Raw genomic sequence first — 17372 nt, 5'->3', positions numbered from 1 at the left:
ATGTTCTCCTCTCCTCCACTCTTCTCTCCTCTATTCACTCTATTCTATCATCCACACCACATGCCAGCTTCAACAAAATCCATTTACAAGTTAAAGACACACCTTGGAATAAATAGCAAAGGAAAACTACTACTAGATGGATTTTTTATTTCCCATCACCATGAATCATATTTAATAACTGAACAGTAGCAGACCTAACTTCATCTGTTCCTGACTCTGGGTAGTGGATTAAAAAGACCATCAATCTCCAATGATATTAAAGTACAATTCTGAACATTACTGATATACTGAGTGACATGTCAAGATATCTGCTGGGTTTTTATTGTTTGGTTAATAGCACCACCTGCTGGACAGGTTTAATGTTGCTTGACTGACCAGTATGGGAGAATAAAATATATCAAATTTAGGGCCGGTTTCCCGGACATCTCCATTGAACATGCTTTTTAGTCTAGGACTAGGCTTCATCTGTGTCCGGGAAACCGGCCCATATAGTTCAATTAGCAAGTAAGTAACACTACCTGTTCCATGATACTGAGGAAAATGACATTGAGACAGAGAACCAATTGAGAAAACATTTCAATGGTTCTGAATGACAACCAACATACATTAACAGCATACATCATGATTAATGTAAATGTATAAGATTAAAACGTTGCACTTACAAATAATATGAATGCATTGAATTGTAATTCATAACATCTTCTGAAGATCAAATCAGTCAAATCATTGTACATAAAAACAGAGCAGAATGAATCATCACATCTGGGGACCATCACCATCAGCATGACTAGTATCTATGTGGACCCTACTACAGTTTAACCAGCTCAGCTATAGACTACACCAGCATGACTAGTATCTATGTGGACCCTACTACAGTTTAACCAGCTCAGCTATAGACTACACCAGCATGACTAGTATCTATGTGGACCCTACTACAGTTTAACCAGCTCAGCTATAGACTACACCAGCATGACTAGTATCTATGTGGACCCTACTACAGTTTAACCAGCTCAGCTATAGACTACACCAGCATGACTAGTATCTATGTGGACCCTACTACAGTTTAACCAGCTCAGCTATAGACTACACCAGCATGACTAGTATCTATGTGGACCCTACTACAGTTTAACCAGCTCAGCTATAGACTACACCAGCATGACTAGTATCTATGTGGACCCTACTACAGTTTAACCAGCTCAGCTATAGACTACACCAGCATGACTAGTATCTATGTGGACCCTACTACAGTTTAACCAGCTCAGCTATAGACTACACCAGCATGACTAGTATCTATGTGGACCCTACTACAGTTTAACCAGCTCAGCTATAGACTACACCAGCATGACTAGTATCTATGTGGACCCTACTACAGTTTAACCAGCTCAGCTATAGACTACACCAGCATGACTAGTATCTATGTGGACCCTACTACAGTTTAACCAGCTCAGCTATAGACTACACCAGCATGACTAGTATCTATGTGGACCCTACTACAGTTTAACCAGCTCAGCTATAGACTACACCAGCATGACTAGTATCTATGTGGACCCTACTACAGTTTAACCAGCTCAGCTATAGACTACACCAGCATGACTAGTATCTATGTGGACCCTACTACAGTTTAACCAGCTCAGCAGTACCATTATAGAGCCTAAACCCAGGATAGAGGGGCTGAGTGAATGTGGTCTGGACTCTGTGGAGGAGGGTCATTGTGTCAGAGACACTGTAGAAGGACAGAGTACCTGCCTTGTGATCCAGGTCCACTCCTACTCTGGAGGACTGAGGGCCTGATACTTCAGTCTCAACATTATTGTGTATGAAACAATAACCACCACTAGAGCACTCTAACCTCCAGGACTTGTTATTCTCTCCAAATCCACCATCTGTCTTTGTTCTGCTGATGTCTTTATATGAGACTGCTGTATCAACACACACCCCACTCCACTCCACCTCCCAGTAACAGCGTCCAGACAGTCCCTCTCTACACAGAACCTGCCACCGGTTGGTGAATCTGTCTGGATGAACAGGATATGGTTGTTCTTGGTCTGTATCGGTCACCTTTCTGTTCCCTTCAGACAGAGAGAGGTCTGTGTGTGCTGTGTTTGGGTCCAGTGTGAGCTGACAGGAATCTGGGAGAAGAGCAGAGCAGAGACCAATGAGGGGAGTTAGAACAATAAGTGAAGTCAGATACTGTATCTACCCTGTCTTTGAGTAGAGCACAGCAGAGATCAAATCAGAGAAATATGAGGAGTCAGATAGATACCCAGTCTTTGATTAGATCTACTATTGCTATATATTTCTAGAGGGATTGTTAGGAGTGTCAGTAAAAAGAGACTGTTAGTTACTTCAGAATAAAGAGACTCACATTGTAAGAACTGTTCTCTGGTCTTGGGCTCTGGAGGCAGTACAACATCCACTATATTCACTACAGACACACAAACACATTCACAGAGAGAGGGAATGTTATCATCATACCATATTCCACATGTATATGACTAGTAGGGAACTTTCAATGGTCTAAAGTTGATGTTCTTATTATTTTCAACACACCTGTAGTGGAGATCTTGGTCCATTCTCCTTTAAGGACGTCTTCTAGTTTCTCTCTCAGTTCAGACACAGTCTTACTCACATCTCCAAAGTACTGAAGAGGACAGACAACGATGCTGGGTAAGTCTGAAGATACACTGGTACTGAAGAGAGACTGATAACTCTGGAGAGAGAGAGAGAGAGGGAGAGAGAGAACAGAACCAAATGATTGAGAGTTTCACATTAAGTTAATTTCATATCACATGTATCAAGGCAGTTGAGTTACCTGGAGGAAATGGATGTGATCCTCTGTGTGTGAGAGCTGCTCCAGCTCAGTGCTTCTCTTCTTCAGCTCAGCTATCTCCTGCTCCAGTTGCTCCAGGAGTCCTTCAGCTTGACTCACTTGAGCCTTTTCTTGGGCTCTGATCAGCTCCTTCACCTCAGAGCGCCTTCTCTCAATGGAGTGGATCAGCTCAGTAAAGATCTTATCACTGTCCTCCACTGCTGCCTGTGCAGAGCGCTGTTAAGAGAGAGAGAGAGAGAGACTGACTTGTCTTACTTTAATGAGCCATCCTCATTACACTAACACCCCCACCCCTGAAAGCACATTGCGTGCCACCACAACCTCCACACAATCACATTATCCAGTACCCAACACCACAGTACAATACACCAACCAGCACCACATTCCAACCGTCCATCCAACCCCTCCTCTCCAGCCGTACAGACAGCCCCCCTGAGCCCCCATACCTCCTGAAACATCTCCACACTGTTGATCATTTTGTACAACTCAAACTCAACCCTAAGGCGTCAACAGTAATGGCATTACCCTGGCAACACAGAAAAAACATGATGAACAGTCTGTCATTGCAGAAAACGGACACCCCTCCCCAACTCCCAGGTCAACCCGAGCCAACCAGCTATTGGTGTCCAGGGCTCCATGTAATACCCTCCACTGGACGACCCCTGACCTTTCCAGCACTGGGAGCTTATAGAGCCCCTCCACCTATACCCTGCCATGCTCTCAGCCCCCACAACCCCCTGCCACTGATGCCCCTTCACTCCCACTAAGCTCAGAGTGTTAAAAGTCAGTAAGTCCTCCAGACTCTCCTGCCAGTCCCCAGTCTCTGCTGTCACTTGCAGTGGTGGAAACGGTGGTGGCCCCTCCTCAGGCTGCTCCAGCCCTCAGTACTGCAGCATAGAAATCAGAGACCCCTGCTGTATTGAGTCTCTCCGGCCGCATGATGAAGAGCTGCTGATCCAGCCCCAAACCACCAGCCCTCCTCAACAGAGCACATGCTGGTTCCCTCCAGCCCACCTCCGTAAGGTACAGTAGCCTCTGTGCTGCTGAGTCAGAACGCTGCCACCTCTCCAGGTCCACCAGCCCTTGTCCCCCCTCCTGGACAGGCAGGTACAGCACTGCCGCCCTCAGCCAGTGATGCCCAGACCGGAAAGAAATCACTGGCCAATTTATGCCATAGGGAGGATGCCGCCAAGTTGTTGATGATCAGAACCCTCCCTCTGTATGACACTTGGGAGAGGAGCCACCAAACGTCCTGGTACACAGTACGTTTGGTCCTTCTGTACAATAGAGTCCAGATGGGACTTCAGTCTGTTAACGAGGACCTTGGCAAAGACCTTATATTCCACACAGAGCAATGCCACAGGCCTCCAGTTCTTTATGTCGCTCAAATCCCTATTTTGGGCAGGAGACTAAAAGCCTCCCGTCTACAGCTTAGCAGCAGCTCCCCCACCCCGACGCACTCACACAACACACGTCCTGTAAAATAATTCCCCAGAACTTTTTATAAAAATCCACAGGCAGACCGTCTGAGAGACAGCAGCTGAGAGTTTGTGAAAGGCCAGGGAAATGTCTATTTGATTTCTCTGTGACAGAGAGAGTTTGGAAAGGTCTGTGAGCAGAACCTGAGAACACCCAGGATAATAATGATAATAATAATATGCCATTTAGCAGACGCTTTTATCCAAAGCGACTTACAGTCATGTGCATACATTTTTACATATGGGTGGTCCCGGGGATCGAACCCACTACCCTGGCATTACAAGGGCCATGCTCTACAGAGGACCACAGAGTTCTGCCCTCTATAAATCAGAGTACAACTCCACAGCCTCATCTCCTCACAACAGAAGTTACCCACCCATCAGGCTCCCTCATCTCCCCCACAACAGAAGTTACCCACCCATCAGGCTCCCTCATCTCCCCACTACAGAAGTTACCCACCCATCAGGCTCCCTCATCTCCCCACAACAGAAGTTACCCACCCATCAGGCTCCCTCATCTCCCCACAACAGAAGTTACCCACCCATCAGGCTCCCTCATCTCCTCACAACAGAAGTTACCCACCCATCAGGCTCCCTCCTCTCCCCCACAACAGAAGTTACCCACCCATCAGGCTCCCTCATCTCCCCACAACAGAAGTTACCCACCCATCAGGCTCCCTCATCTCCTCACAACAGAAGTTACCCACCCATCAGGCTCCCTCATCTCCTCACAACAGAAGTTACGGACCCATCAGGCTCCCTCATCTCCCCCACAACAGAAGTTACGGACCCATCAGGCTCCCTCATCTCCCCCACAACAGAAGTTACCCACCCATCAGGCTCCCTCATCTCCCCACAACAGAAGTTACCCACCCATCAGGCTCCCTCATCTCCCCCACAACAGAAGTTACCCACCCATCAGGCTCCCTCATCTCCCCACAACAGACGTTACCCACCCATCAGGCTCCCTCATCTCCCCCACAACAGAAGTTACCCACCCATCAGGCTCCCTCATCTACCCCACAACAGAAGTTACCCACCCATCAGGCTCCCTCATCTCCCCCTTAACAGAAGTTACCCACCCATCAGGCTCCCTCATCTCCCCACAACAGAAGTTACCCACCCATCAGGCTCCCTCATCTCCCCCTTAACAGAAGTTACCCACCCATCAGGCTCCCTCATCTCCCCCACAACAGAAGTTACCCACCCATCAGGCTCCCTCATCTCCCCACAACAGAAGTTACCCACCCATCAGGCTCCCTCATCTACCCACAACAGAAGTTACCCACCCATCAGGCTCCCTCATCTCCCCACAACAGAAGTTACCCACCCATCAGGCTCCCTCATCTACCCACAACAGAAGTTACCCACCCATCAGGCTCCCTCATCTCCCCCACAACAGAAGTTACCCACCCATCAGGCTCCCTCATCTCCCCACAACAGAAGTTAACCACCCATTTGGCTCCCTCATCTCCCCACAACAGAAGTTACCCACCCATCAGGCTCCCTCATCTCCCCACAACAGAAGTTACCCACCCATCAGGCTCCCTCATCTCCCCACAACAGAAGTTACCCGCCCATCAGGCTCCCTCATCTCCCCCACAACAGAAGTTACCCACCCATCAGGCTCCCTCATCTCCCCACAACAGAAGTTACCCACCCATCAGGCTCCCTCATCTCCCCACAACAGAAGTTACCCACCCATCAGGCTCCCTCATCTCCCCACAACAGAAGTTACCCACCCATCAGGCTCCCTCATCTCCCCACAACAGAAGTTACCCACCCATCAGGCTCCCTCATCTCCCCCTTAACAGAAGTTACCCACCCATCAGGCTCGCTCATCTCCCCACAACAGAAGTTACCCACCCATCAGGCTCCCTCATCTCCCCCACAACAGAAGTTACCCACCCATCAGGCTCCCTCATCTCCCCCACAACAGAAGTTACCCACCCATCAGGCTCCCTCATCTCCCCACTACAGAAGTTACCCACCCATCAGGCTCCCTCATCTCCCCACAACAGAAGTTACCCACCCATCAGGCTCCCTCATCTCCCCACAACAGAAGTTACCCACCCATCAGGCTCCCTCATCTCCTCACAACAGAAGTTACCCACCCATCAGGCTCCCTCCTCTCCCCCACAACAGAAGTTACCCACCCATCAGGCTCCCTCATCTCCCCACAACAGAAGTTACCCACCCATCAGGCTCCCTCATCTCCCCCTTAACAGAAGTTACCCACCCATCAGGCTCCCTCATCTCCCCCACAACAGAAGTTACCCACCCATCAGGCTCCCTCATCTCCCCACTACAGAAGTTACCCACCCATCAGGCTCCCTCATCTCCCCACAACAGAAGTTACCCACCCATCAGGCTCCCTCATCTCCCCACAACAGAAGTTACCCACCCATCAGGCTCCCTCATCTCCTCACAACAGAAGTTACCCACCCATCAGGCTCCCTCCTCTCCCCCACAACAGAAGTTACCCACCCATCAGGCTCCCTCATCTCCCCACAACAGAAGTTACCCACCCATCAGGCTCCCTCATCTCCTCACAACAGAAGTTACCCACCCATCAGGCTCCCTCATCTCCTCACAACAGAAGTTACGGACCCATCAGGCTCCCTCATCTCCCCCACAACAGAAGTTACGGACCCATCAGGCTCCCTCATCTCCCCCACAACAGAAGTTACCCACCCATCAGGCTCCCTCATCTCCCCACAACAGAAGTTACCCACCCATCAGGCTCCCTCATCTCCCCCACAACAGAAGTTACCCACCCATCAGGCTCCCTCATCTCCCCACAACAGACGTTACCCACCCATCAGGCTCCCTCATCTCCCCCACAACAGAAGTTACCCACCCATCAGGCTCCCTCATCTACCCCACAACAGAAGTTACCCACCCATCAGGCTCCCTCATCTCCCCCTTAACAGAAGTTACCCACCCATCAGGCTCCCTCATCTCCCCACAACAGAAGTTACCCACCCATCAGGCTCCCTCATCTCCCCCTTAACAGAAGTTACCCACCCATCAGGCTCCCTCATCTCCCCCACAACAGAAGTTACCCACCCATCAGGCTCCCTCATCTCCCCACAACAGAAGTTACCCACCCATCAGGCTCCCTCATCTACCCACAACAGAAGTTACCCACCCATCAGGCTCCCTCATCTCCCCACAACAGAAGTTACCCACCCATCAGGCTCCCTCATCTACCCACAACAGAAGTTACCCACCCATCAGGCTCCCTCATCTCCCCCACAACAGAAGTTACCCACCCATCAGGCTCCCTCATCTCCCCACAACAGAAGTTAACCACCCATTTGGCTCCCTCATCTCCCCACAACAGAAGTTACCCACCCATCAGGCTCCCTCATCTCCCCACAACAGAAGTTACCCACCCATCAGGCTCCCTCATCTCCCCACAACAGAAGTTACCCGCCCATCAGGCTCCCTCATCTCCCCCACAACAGAAGTTACCCACCCATCAGGCTCCCTCATCTCCCCACAACAGAAGTTACCCACCCATCAGGCTCCCTCATCTCCCCACAACAGAAGTTACCCACCCATCAGGCTCCCTCATCTCCCCACAACAGAAGTTACCCACCCATCAGGCTCCCTCATCTCCCCACAACAGAAGTTACCCACCCATCAGGCTCCCTCATCTCCCCCTTAACAGAAGTTACCCACCCATCAGGCTCGCTCATCTCCCCACAACAGAAGTTACCCACCCATCAGGCTCCCTCATCTCCCCCACAACAGAAGTTACCCACCCATCAGGCTCCCTCATCTCCCCCACAACAGAAGTTACCCACCCATCAGGCTCCCTCATCTCCCCACTACAGAAGTTACCCACCCATCAGGCTCCCTCATCTCCCCACAACAGAAGTTACCCACCCATCAGGCTCCCTCATCTCCCCACAACAGAAGTTACCCACCCATCAGGCTCCCTCATCTCCTCACAACAGAAGTTACCCACCCATCAGGCTCCCTCCTCTCCCCCACAACAGAAGTTACCCACCCATCAGGCTCCCTCATCTCCCCACAACAGAAGTTACCCACCCATCAGGCTCCCTCATCTCCCCCTTAACAGAAGTTACCCACCCATCAGGCTCCCTCATCTCCCCCACAACAGAAGTTACGGACCCATCAGGCTCCCTCATCTCCCCCACAACAGAAGTTACGGACCCATCAGGCTCCCTCATCTCCCCCACAACAGAAGTTACCCACCCATCAGGCTCCCTCATCTCCCCACAACAGAAGTTACCCACCCATCAGGCTCCCTCATCTCCCCCACAACAGAAGTTACCCACCCATCAGGCTCCCTCATCTCCCCACAACAGACGTTACCCACCCATCAGGCTCCCTCATCTCCCCCACAACAGAAGTTACCCACCCATCAGGCTCCCTCATCTACCCCACAACAGAAGTTACCCACCCATCAGGCTCCCTCATCTCCCCCTTAACAGAAGTTACCCACCCATCAGGCTCCCTCATCTCCCCACAACAGAAGTTACCCACCCATCAGGCTCCCTCATCTCCCCCTTAACAGAAGTTACCCACCCATCAGGCTCCCTCATCTCCCCCACAACAGAAGTTACCCACCCATCAGGCTCCCTCATCTCCCCACAACAGAAGTTACCCACCCATCAGGCTCCCTCATCTACCCACAACAGAAGTTACCCACCCATCAGGCTCCCTCATCTCCCCACAACAGAAGTTACCCACCCATCAGGCTCCCTCATCTACCCACAACAGAAGTTACCCACCCATCAGGCTCCCTCATCTCCCCCACAACAGAAGTTACCCACCCATCAGGCTCCCTCATCTCCCCACAACAGAAGTTAACCACCCATCAGGCTCCCTCATCTCCCCACAACAGAAGTTACCCACCCATCAGGCTCCCTCATCTCCCCACAACAGAAGTTACCCACCCATCAGGCTCCCTCATCTCCCCACAACAGAAGTTACCCGCCCATCAGGCTCCCTCATCTCCCCCACAACAGAAGTTACCCACCCATCAGGCTCCCTCATCTCCCCACAACAGAAGTTACCCACCCATCAGGCTCCCTCATCTCCCCACAACAGAAGTTACCCACCCATCAGGCTCCCTCATCTCCCCACAACAGAAGTTACCCACCCATCAGGCTCCCTCATCTCCCCCACAACAGAAGTTACCCACCCATCAGACTCCCTCATCTCCCCACAACAGAAGTTACCCACCCATCAGGCTCGCTCATCTCCCCACAACAGAAGTTACCCACCCATCAGGCTCCCTCATCTCCCCCACAACAGAAGTTACCCACCCATCAGGCTCCCTCATCTCCCCCACAACAGAAGTTACCCACCCATCAGGCTCCCTCATCTCCCCACAACAGAAGTTACCCACCCATCAGACTCCCTCATCTCCCCACAACAGAAGTTACCCACCCATCAGGCTCCCTCATCTCCCCACAACAGAAGTTACCCACCCATCAGGCTCCCTCTTCTCCCCACAACAGAAGTTACCCACCCATCAGGCTCCCTCATCTCCCCCACAACAGAAGTTACCCACCCATCAGGCTCCCTCATCTCCCCACAACAGAAGTTACCCGCCCATCAGACAAACGTAAAACAAGGGATTTTCTTGGTTTCCCCACTCTGTTTTTCCAACCCCTCTGGTGAAACAGAGAACTGAGCCCTGTACTATAATATAATATAATGTGCCATTTTGCAGACGCTTTTATCCAAAGCGACTTACAGTCATGCGTGCATATATATATATATATATATATTATTTTTTTTTGTGTATGGGTGGTCCCGGGGATCGAACCCACTACCCTGGCGTTACAAGCGCCGTGCTCTACCAGCTGAGCTACAGAGGACCAGGTGCAGACACATTTATGAAAGCAAAGACAAGGTCATTATTTGGGCTCTAAACACTAACAACCTACCCTTACACACCTCTTTTGCTACCCCTGCACTAAGATTTCTGCCATGGCATTTAAATGTTTTTGTTTGACATATTCCCCCATTCTTTGCCGGCGTTCATGTTAAGGAAGTCTAACCGTGAAATCTCCATAAGAGGTGGGAGGGAAATCACCACAATCAGAAACCAGTAGAGAAGCCCATAAAGCCGCCATGCCAGAAAAAAACATCAATTTAAGCAGATTCTGAAGACATGCCCTTAAGAACCCATGACCCATTTTCTCAGCCTATACCGCTTCCTGGGTGAGAGGACACTAAACCCCTCATTCTTCATCACGTGTTGTACTGACCTTCCAAACCTTCCAGGATCAATCAAATAAGACTCCAGCAGAACCTTCTTTTTCCCCTTTAGTCTCCATCAGGAACCTAGAAAGAACTCTCACCGTATATACTGGGCCCTCAGCCTGACTGTCTGTCAGCTCTGGATCCAATGAGCCGTCTGAAAACGAGACGCCTTGTCCTCCGCTCCCGCAGACTCACCTCCCCCCTCTTCCTCCTCCTCCATTGGCACGGTACCGTCCTCCTCCTCCCCAGTCTCTGCCCCCCTGCACTTCCCCCCTGATCAGAGCCTCTTCCCCAATGACAGGCAATATTTCCTGGGATGAGCCCACCAAGCCTTCGCCCACCGGAGTCTCCGTTACTACAGAAACCTGCCTCAGCTCATGTAGCCCAGCTGCAACCCTCCCCACCACCGCTTTCTCCACGGCCTGCGCACCACCACTTGGCCATGCACTACTACCGTGTAGCTCAGTTGGTAGAGCATGGCGCTTGCAACGCCAGGGTTGTGGGTTCGTTTCCCATGGGGGGGACAGTATGAAAATGTATGCACTCACTAACTGTAAGTCGCTCTGGATAAGAGCATCTGCTAAATGACTAAAATGTAAAAAATGTATTCTCCTCCCTCCTGGTACCCCTGCCATTTATTTGCAATTCTGAGTAATCACTATTTTAGTACGGATTAGTAAGGAAAAACACTTTATTCAGTACTACTGCAGTTGCTTAATAATTGCCGGCCATTCCCTCCCCTACCCTGGACGACGCTGGGCCAATTGTGCGCCGCCCATGAGTCTCCCGGTCACGGCCGGCTGCGACAGAGCCTGGATTCGAACCAGGATCTAGTGGCACAGTTAGCACTGCGATGCAGTGCCTTAGACCACTGCGCCACTCAGAAGTTCTCTCCCTGGATACACCACCACTCCACCTCACAGGGAAAACTCCTCCTGCCTGAGCTTTTTACTGTCCCTTTCCACACTGCTAACGCAAGAGGAAGGACTGAAAACACATTACTGTGAAGTAATATAATGATGAGTCATGTTTATTATTACCTGTTTTTATGGTCATGTTTTGAAATTATACTTCATTACTATAATGATTATCAATACGCCTGAACATTAATTCAGTCACCTCTGGTCGACAAAAACGTATTTTCCTAGTACATTAATTGTCAAATTCATCAACCAGCATCGAGCACTCTGCCTTCTCAGGCAAGCGAGGGGCATGTTGAGGTAAATATGCTAACCGCAACGGTTGCATTATGTCATTTATTGGTGGGCTGGAAGATGCAGTGTTTTTTCTTTTCTATTCAGAGGCTATTTACTCCCAATATGAGATCATTTTATATAGAAGGTTTTTATAATGCATGTTTACTAGGGTTGAGGTTAGCGCATCTGAGTAGGGATTATTTGGGTTCAATACCTGTCCTACCTATCAATCATATTGCTGCTTGTAGCCTATAACTGATGATCCCCACACTAGAAACACCCAAAACTATCTGTGCTAGCAAACCCTGTGTTCCACCCCTCCCCTGTGTAACCTTGAAGTTTGTTAAGAAACAAACACTTGTCTATGAAAAGAGACATGTTTAACGGATTCCGCTTGGCACCCAGCCGAGAGCACACGGAAACCACTTGCACATTTACCAAAACTAACCAACTACTTGGGGTCTGTTCGGAAGCAATAAACGGAGGCAGATTAGCCACCACAACTCTTATCGAAAGAGGCGACATCTGCACCAACACACCCCTCACAACAAGACAAACCTTTTTCATTAACACAACCACCGCCTTGTTCATTCTGGATGCAGAGTGCAGATGTTCCGCTCCAACCTGTTCGCCGACCATGAGCAAAACTTCCTCCACACCTTTCTCCGGAACGGACCCGAAGCGACAGCGTTTCTTCTCCACTCGGTTGAGGCCATCACGCCGCCCTAACAAACTACCCCTACTCCCCCCTCAACTCTAAACGATAAACAGTGGAAACCAATAAACAAACCCTCCACCATCAGAAAATAAATTCAGGAAATACGCAAGAACCAAAAGAAAAAAGAATAGTAGCCATCCTCAAGAAACACAAATCTCTCACACAACCAACTTCTTCTTCTATGATATAATGGCGGTCCACAAACCAACGTTAAAGGTGCATGCCGCCACCTACTGTGCTGGAGTGTGTGGTCAATCACGGTTTCCAACATTTCTAAATCCTCCTACCTAACTCAGTACTTCTGAGAAAATAAAGAAGAGCCCTACTAACTTCTAATAGACCCTCCCCCATCCCCATAATCCCTTCCAAACCCCCCCAACCCCGTCCAACCCAGCAGAATCTCACCACTAAACCCATTCTCTCAATTCTTCATAATAACATTAATACCTCCAATAGCAGGTCACTCCTATTAGATTTACCAGATGATAAACTATTCAATACAGACAGAGAATCCGACCATACTATAATTCTAACAGGTTGTACGTCCTCCACCCACTGGAGGGCAACTATTATCACCAACAGTTCAACTGAGTATACTGACAGTTCATCTGTTAGTCTTCTACATATCTGCACATCAAATTCAGGAACGTAAACGCCTGCTCCTGTGAGCCCACTATCTGGGTCCTTGCATCCGTCTGTGAAAAGCATTAAAAAAGCATGAAAACTTTTACCAATGTAATTGTCAACCAGTTTCACTATATCACTGACTTCTGACCAATCTTTCCTTTTCTCTACCAAGGTTAGATCAACAACAGGGTCTGGGAGTAACCATGGAGGAACATCCCCTATCACCACAGAAGGGCCAACCTCCAACTCCCTCAAACCACTCTCATCAGCAAGCTTTCCAACTGTCCAACCAAAACCACTGCCTTGTCTACTAGTATATTCCCAACAGTCATCTAGAACAGTAGCAGTGGGATGCTCAACCTCACAGCCTTTCAACCCAATAAGGTAATGACCATTTTTTACGCTGTATATCCAAAGGCATCTCTCCTGCCTCCACCAGTAAGGCACATACAGATGTTGATTTAAATGCACCGTATATCCTTAAAGCTATATACTGGATTCTGTCCAGCTTCTGAAGCCAAGTTTTGCCTTGTTCGATAAACTATACACCCGTAATCAATTGTCGTCCTGATCAGAGCTCTATAAATATCCATCAACAATTGTCTGTCAGCACCCTATTCATAACCAGAGACCCACACAACCAACTACCATGAAAGTTAATGAATGAGAGAGACATGAACATCGTTACAATACTGTACATAGACATAATGTAACGGTTCTTCTTCTTTGGAGTTTAACGGCGGTTGGCATCCAATATGTTGCATTACCGCCCCCAACTGGAATATAATATACATCTATTTTACTTTGTGATACAAAATGGGAAAAGGGGAAAGGAACATTTAATTAAAAACCTTCCAACTAACCCTACACTCATTAAATACCCACTACCCCATTCCACTACTTTGACCCTATCTGCTCCTGCACCATGCCAACGGCCTGGGAGGACGGGACACCACCACTCAACACACCCTGTAACTCTTCTGAAGTCTAATCTTGTATGCCCAAATACTTCTCTGCAGCTGCCATCACAATATCCATTTTCTGTGATTGACAATCCATTTCTGCTGTACAGTTGATAACCATTGCTATGAACTCTAAGAAGCTAACTTTACTGAAGCATATATCACTCGTTGGCCTATCCCTCTGTGCTGGCACAGATCTACTACTCACAGGGATCCTCTCAGGATCTCTCACCCTTGACCCATCCTCCTCTACTTCCTTCACTGTCTCAGCATACGACACCTTCTGCACTACTCTGACTCTAGCCACCTCAACCTGCCTCTCTCGCACCGGACACTTCAGATCCCCAGCAACATGGGCATCCCAACAGTTGACACACACAACATTATCCACCGAAACTACACAATCCTCTCTCCCATGCCCTCCTGCACACTTCCCACATCTTGGAATCTCCCTCCTACAAACTGCTGACCATAAATGTTGCAGTGGATTCGCCACAAAAGCTCTAACAGGATAACTGATATATCCTACCATGACTTTGTTGGGTAAAGACTCAAAACTCAAAAGGACTGACAGTGACTCCTCTGTTTCACCACGCTCACCACCAGGTCTGTGTTGCACCAAACGGCGGGCATCACAAACACCAGGAAGCTTAAACTTGAATTGCTCCACCTCCACACTTAACGCTACCCCAGAAATCACTCCTTTCAATGGTGCCCTGTTCCTAAGAGCAAAGCAAGAAACAGATATTGACCCAAGTTGCGTGACACGGAGCGCCCACTCCCTCTGGTCAGAAGAAACACAAACAAATATCCCAAGTCCACTACAGGTTACCTTCACTGATTCAACTGCACCCAACTCCTTTCCCACCCACCCTGAAACCACAAATGGATCTGCCAAAAGGAATGGATCCACTTTCTCCAAAAATGTAACTCCTACTGCACCAGATTCTTCTTTATCATGTCCATTGATGCCAGGCTCTGGTTCTGAGCTCTTCACCACACCTTCTACCTCACTTAACTCTCCCTCATTCATTTCCATTTCACCTCCAGAACTCAGTCTGGCGAATGGCTCACTCTGTTTGCACTTGAGTTATAACATGTGAAATGTCTCTATTCCTTTGAACATTTTGTGAGTGCAATGTTTACTGTTCATTTCTGATTATTTATTTCACTTTTGTTTATTATCCTTTTCACTTGCTGTGGCAATGTAAACATATGTTTCCCATGGCAATAAAGCTATTTGAATTCAATTGAATTGAGAGAGAGAGAGAGAGAGAGAGAGAGAGAGAGAGAGAGAGAGAGAGAGAGAGAGAGAGAGAGAGAGAGAGAGAGAGAGAGAGAGAGAGAGAGCTCCCTGTTAATGTATAGGGGACATGAGTCGGTCATGGTTACTCAAGGTTATGTGATGAGGTGGCCCCGCCTTCGACTTCAAAATCAGTGTCGGCCCTCAGCCCAATAGGGAATGACCTCTTGGTGTAACGGTCAAGATGTTGGTTTCTCCCTCAGTAGACCAGGGTTCATATCCCGCCGGTTACATTAAGCAGTCTATTCTCTGACAGGGGTCCAGACAGCCTGTTCCCAACAGTGGGATTGGATAGGGGCCCCTCTCTCTCTCTCTCTGACTGGAGGAGAGATGTGAAATGGTGTGTCTCCTCTGGTCAACAATACTCACCTTGAGAGACTCCACAGCCTGTTGGAGCTCCTTCAGGTCCTTCTCTCTCTCCTGGAATCTCTGATGGACCTTCTGCTGACTCATCCCCAGCTGCCTCTGTGGAGAATCACTCTTCAATGAGCTATCAAGCTTTATTTGTCAACTAGATCAATAGTATAGTAATGGGACATAGGGCCCATAGAAGATAGGGATTAAAATGTTGAGGAAGTGTCTGTGTGAAATTATATTATTATATTGTTATGTGAATGATTATAGTTTTAACAGTGCACAAAACAGGGGAGCTGATTGGGTGTTTAACAAATTACAATGGTGTTTGACTTTAGAAAATGGTGATACATTTGGAGAATCTGGGTTAACACATCTATATAATCAAGGTTTGTGTTCATATATGTTCTGCTGAGGATTGATTTCATTTGAATGATCTCATATTCAAACAGCCTTAGTTCCTACTGTATCTTTAATTATTTGTTTATCAGACAGTCACCAACAAGTAGTTCTGGTCTTACCTGTTTCTCAGTCCTCTCTGCTGCAGCTGACACTGTATCATGGCCTTTATGTTCATCCATCACACACAGCAGACAGATACACTGCTGATCGGTACGACAGTAAACCTCCAGCAGTTTGTCATGATGAGAGCAGATCTTCTCCTGTAGTTGTGTGGTGGCTTTGACCAGCTTGTGCTTCTTGAAAGCAGGATATTCATAGTGAGGTTGGAGGTGAGTCTCACAGTAAGAGGCCAGACACGCCAGACAGGACATGAGGGCTTTCTGCTTTCTGGTCCCAGTGCAGAAATCACACGCCACATCTCCAGGTCCAGCATAGCACAGAGCAGGAGGGGGAGCAGCCTGGAGTCCTGTCTTCTTCAGTTTCTCCACCACTTCAGCCAGCACGATGTTTCTCTTCAGAACAGGCCTTGGGGTAAATGTCTCTCTGCACTGAGGACAGTTATAGACCCCTTTCAGAACATCCTGATCCCAGCAGCCCTCAATACAGCTTCTACAGTAACTGTGTCCACAGGGAATAGCCACCGGCTCCTTCAGTAGATCCAGACAGACAGAACAACAGAACTGGTCCTGGTCCAGCAGAACTCCCTGCTGAGCCATTTGGACGGTTGTTCACTCTCACACGGACAGACGACACAGAGACTCAGATCAGTTTCGTTTCCACAGAAGAGAGTTTATGGGAGGGGAGGGACTTCCTGGTTATGCCAGAGGGGTGGGGTTAGAGGGAGGGAGGGGTTAGAGGGAGAGTGTGAGAGAGAGCGAGAGAGAGAGAGAGAGAGAGAGAGAGAGAGAGAGAGAGAGAGAGAGAGAGAGAGAGAGAGAGAGAGAGAGAGAGAGAGAGAGAGAGAGAGAGGGAGAGGGAGAGGGAGAGTGAGAGAGAGAGAGAGAGAGAGAGAACTGTCCACAATGTTAATAGAGACTAAGATTTGTGTTCCTAGGTTAGGGCCCTTAATATGGAATACATTAAATAGAGTGGTTAGAATATATAAAGGATAACAGTTTCTATGAAGTACATATGTATAATGCTTTTAATGAATTTTGTAATGCCTTAAACTTATGTGCTATGACACTAACTATAAGCATCCATAATAACTAATACGTGGTTGTAAAACTGTACAATGTGTTATAGATAATTAG

The 17372-nt window shown here is 48.6% G+C and overlaps 1 protein-coding gene across 1 annotated transcript; it reads right to left on the bottom strand.

The window, feature by feature from the left end:
* Positions 1 to 137: 137 nt before the first annotated feature.
* On the bottom strand, positions 138 to 16870 carry LOC311118007 (tripartite motif-containing protein 16-like). The gene is made up of 6 exons (XM_084192887.1): positions 16239 to 16870; positions 15733 to 15828; positions 2813 to 3046; positions 2551 to 2710; positions 2366 to 2425; positions 138 to 2129 (listed from the first exon to the last, which is right to left on the bottom strand). Exons 1-6 carry the CDS (start codon positions 16833 to 16835, stop codon positions 1615 to 1617), a joined length of 1662 nt encoding a protein of 553 aa, XP_084049013.1. The 5' UTR covers positions 16836 to 16870; the 3' UTR covers positions 138 to 1614.
* Between the last annotated feature and the right edge of the window lie 502 nt (positions 16871 to 17372).

Source organism: Coregonus lavaretus (assembly GCF_964263955.1).
Source record: "Coregonus lavaretus genome assembly, contig: HAP1_SCAFFOLD_2094, whole genome shotgun sequence".
Classification (NCBI taxonomy): domain Eukaryota; kingdom Metazoa; phylum Chordata; class Actinopteri; order Salmoniformes; family Salmonidae; genus Coregonus; species Coregonus lavaretus.
This window is presented reverse-complemented; position numbering and strand designations above follow the sequence as displayed.

Excerpts from the sequence above, each read along its gene's own strand:
- LOC311118007 (XM_084192887.1), bottom strand. The coding sequence starts at position 16,835 with ATGGCTCAGCAGGGAGTTCTGCTGGACCAGGACCAGTTCTGTTGTTCT. Across the intron at positions 3,047-15,732 it reads AGGCTGTGGAGTCTCTCAAG|CGCTCTGCACAGGCAGCAGT; the intron begins GTGAGTATTGTT and ends CTCTCTTAACAG. Across the intron at positions 2,130-2,365 it reads CAGAGAACAGTTCTTACAAT|ATTCCTGTCAGCTCACACTG; the intron begins GTGAGTCTCTTT and ends CTCTTCTCCCAG.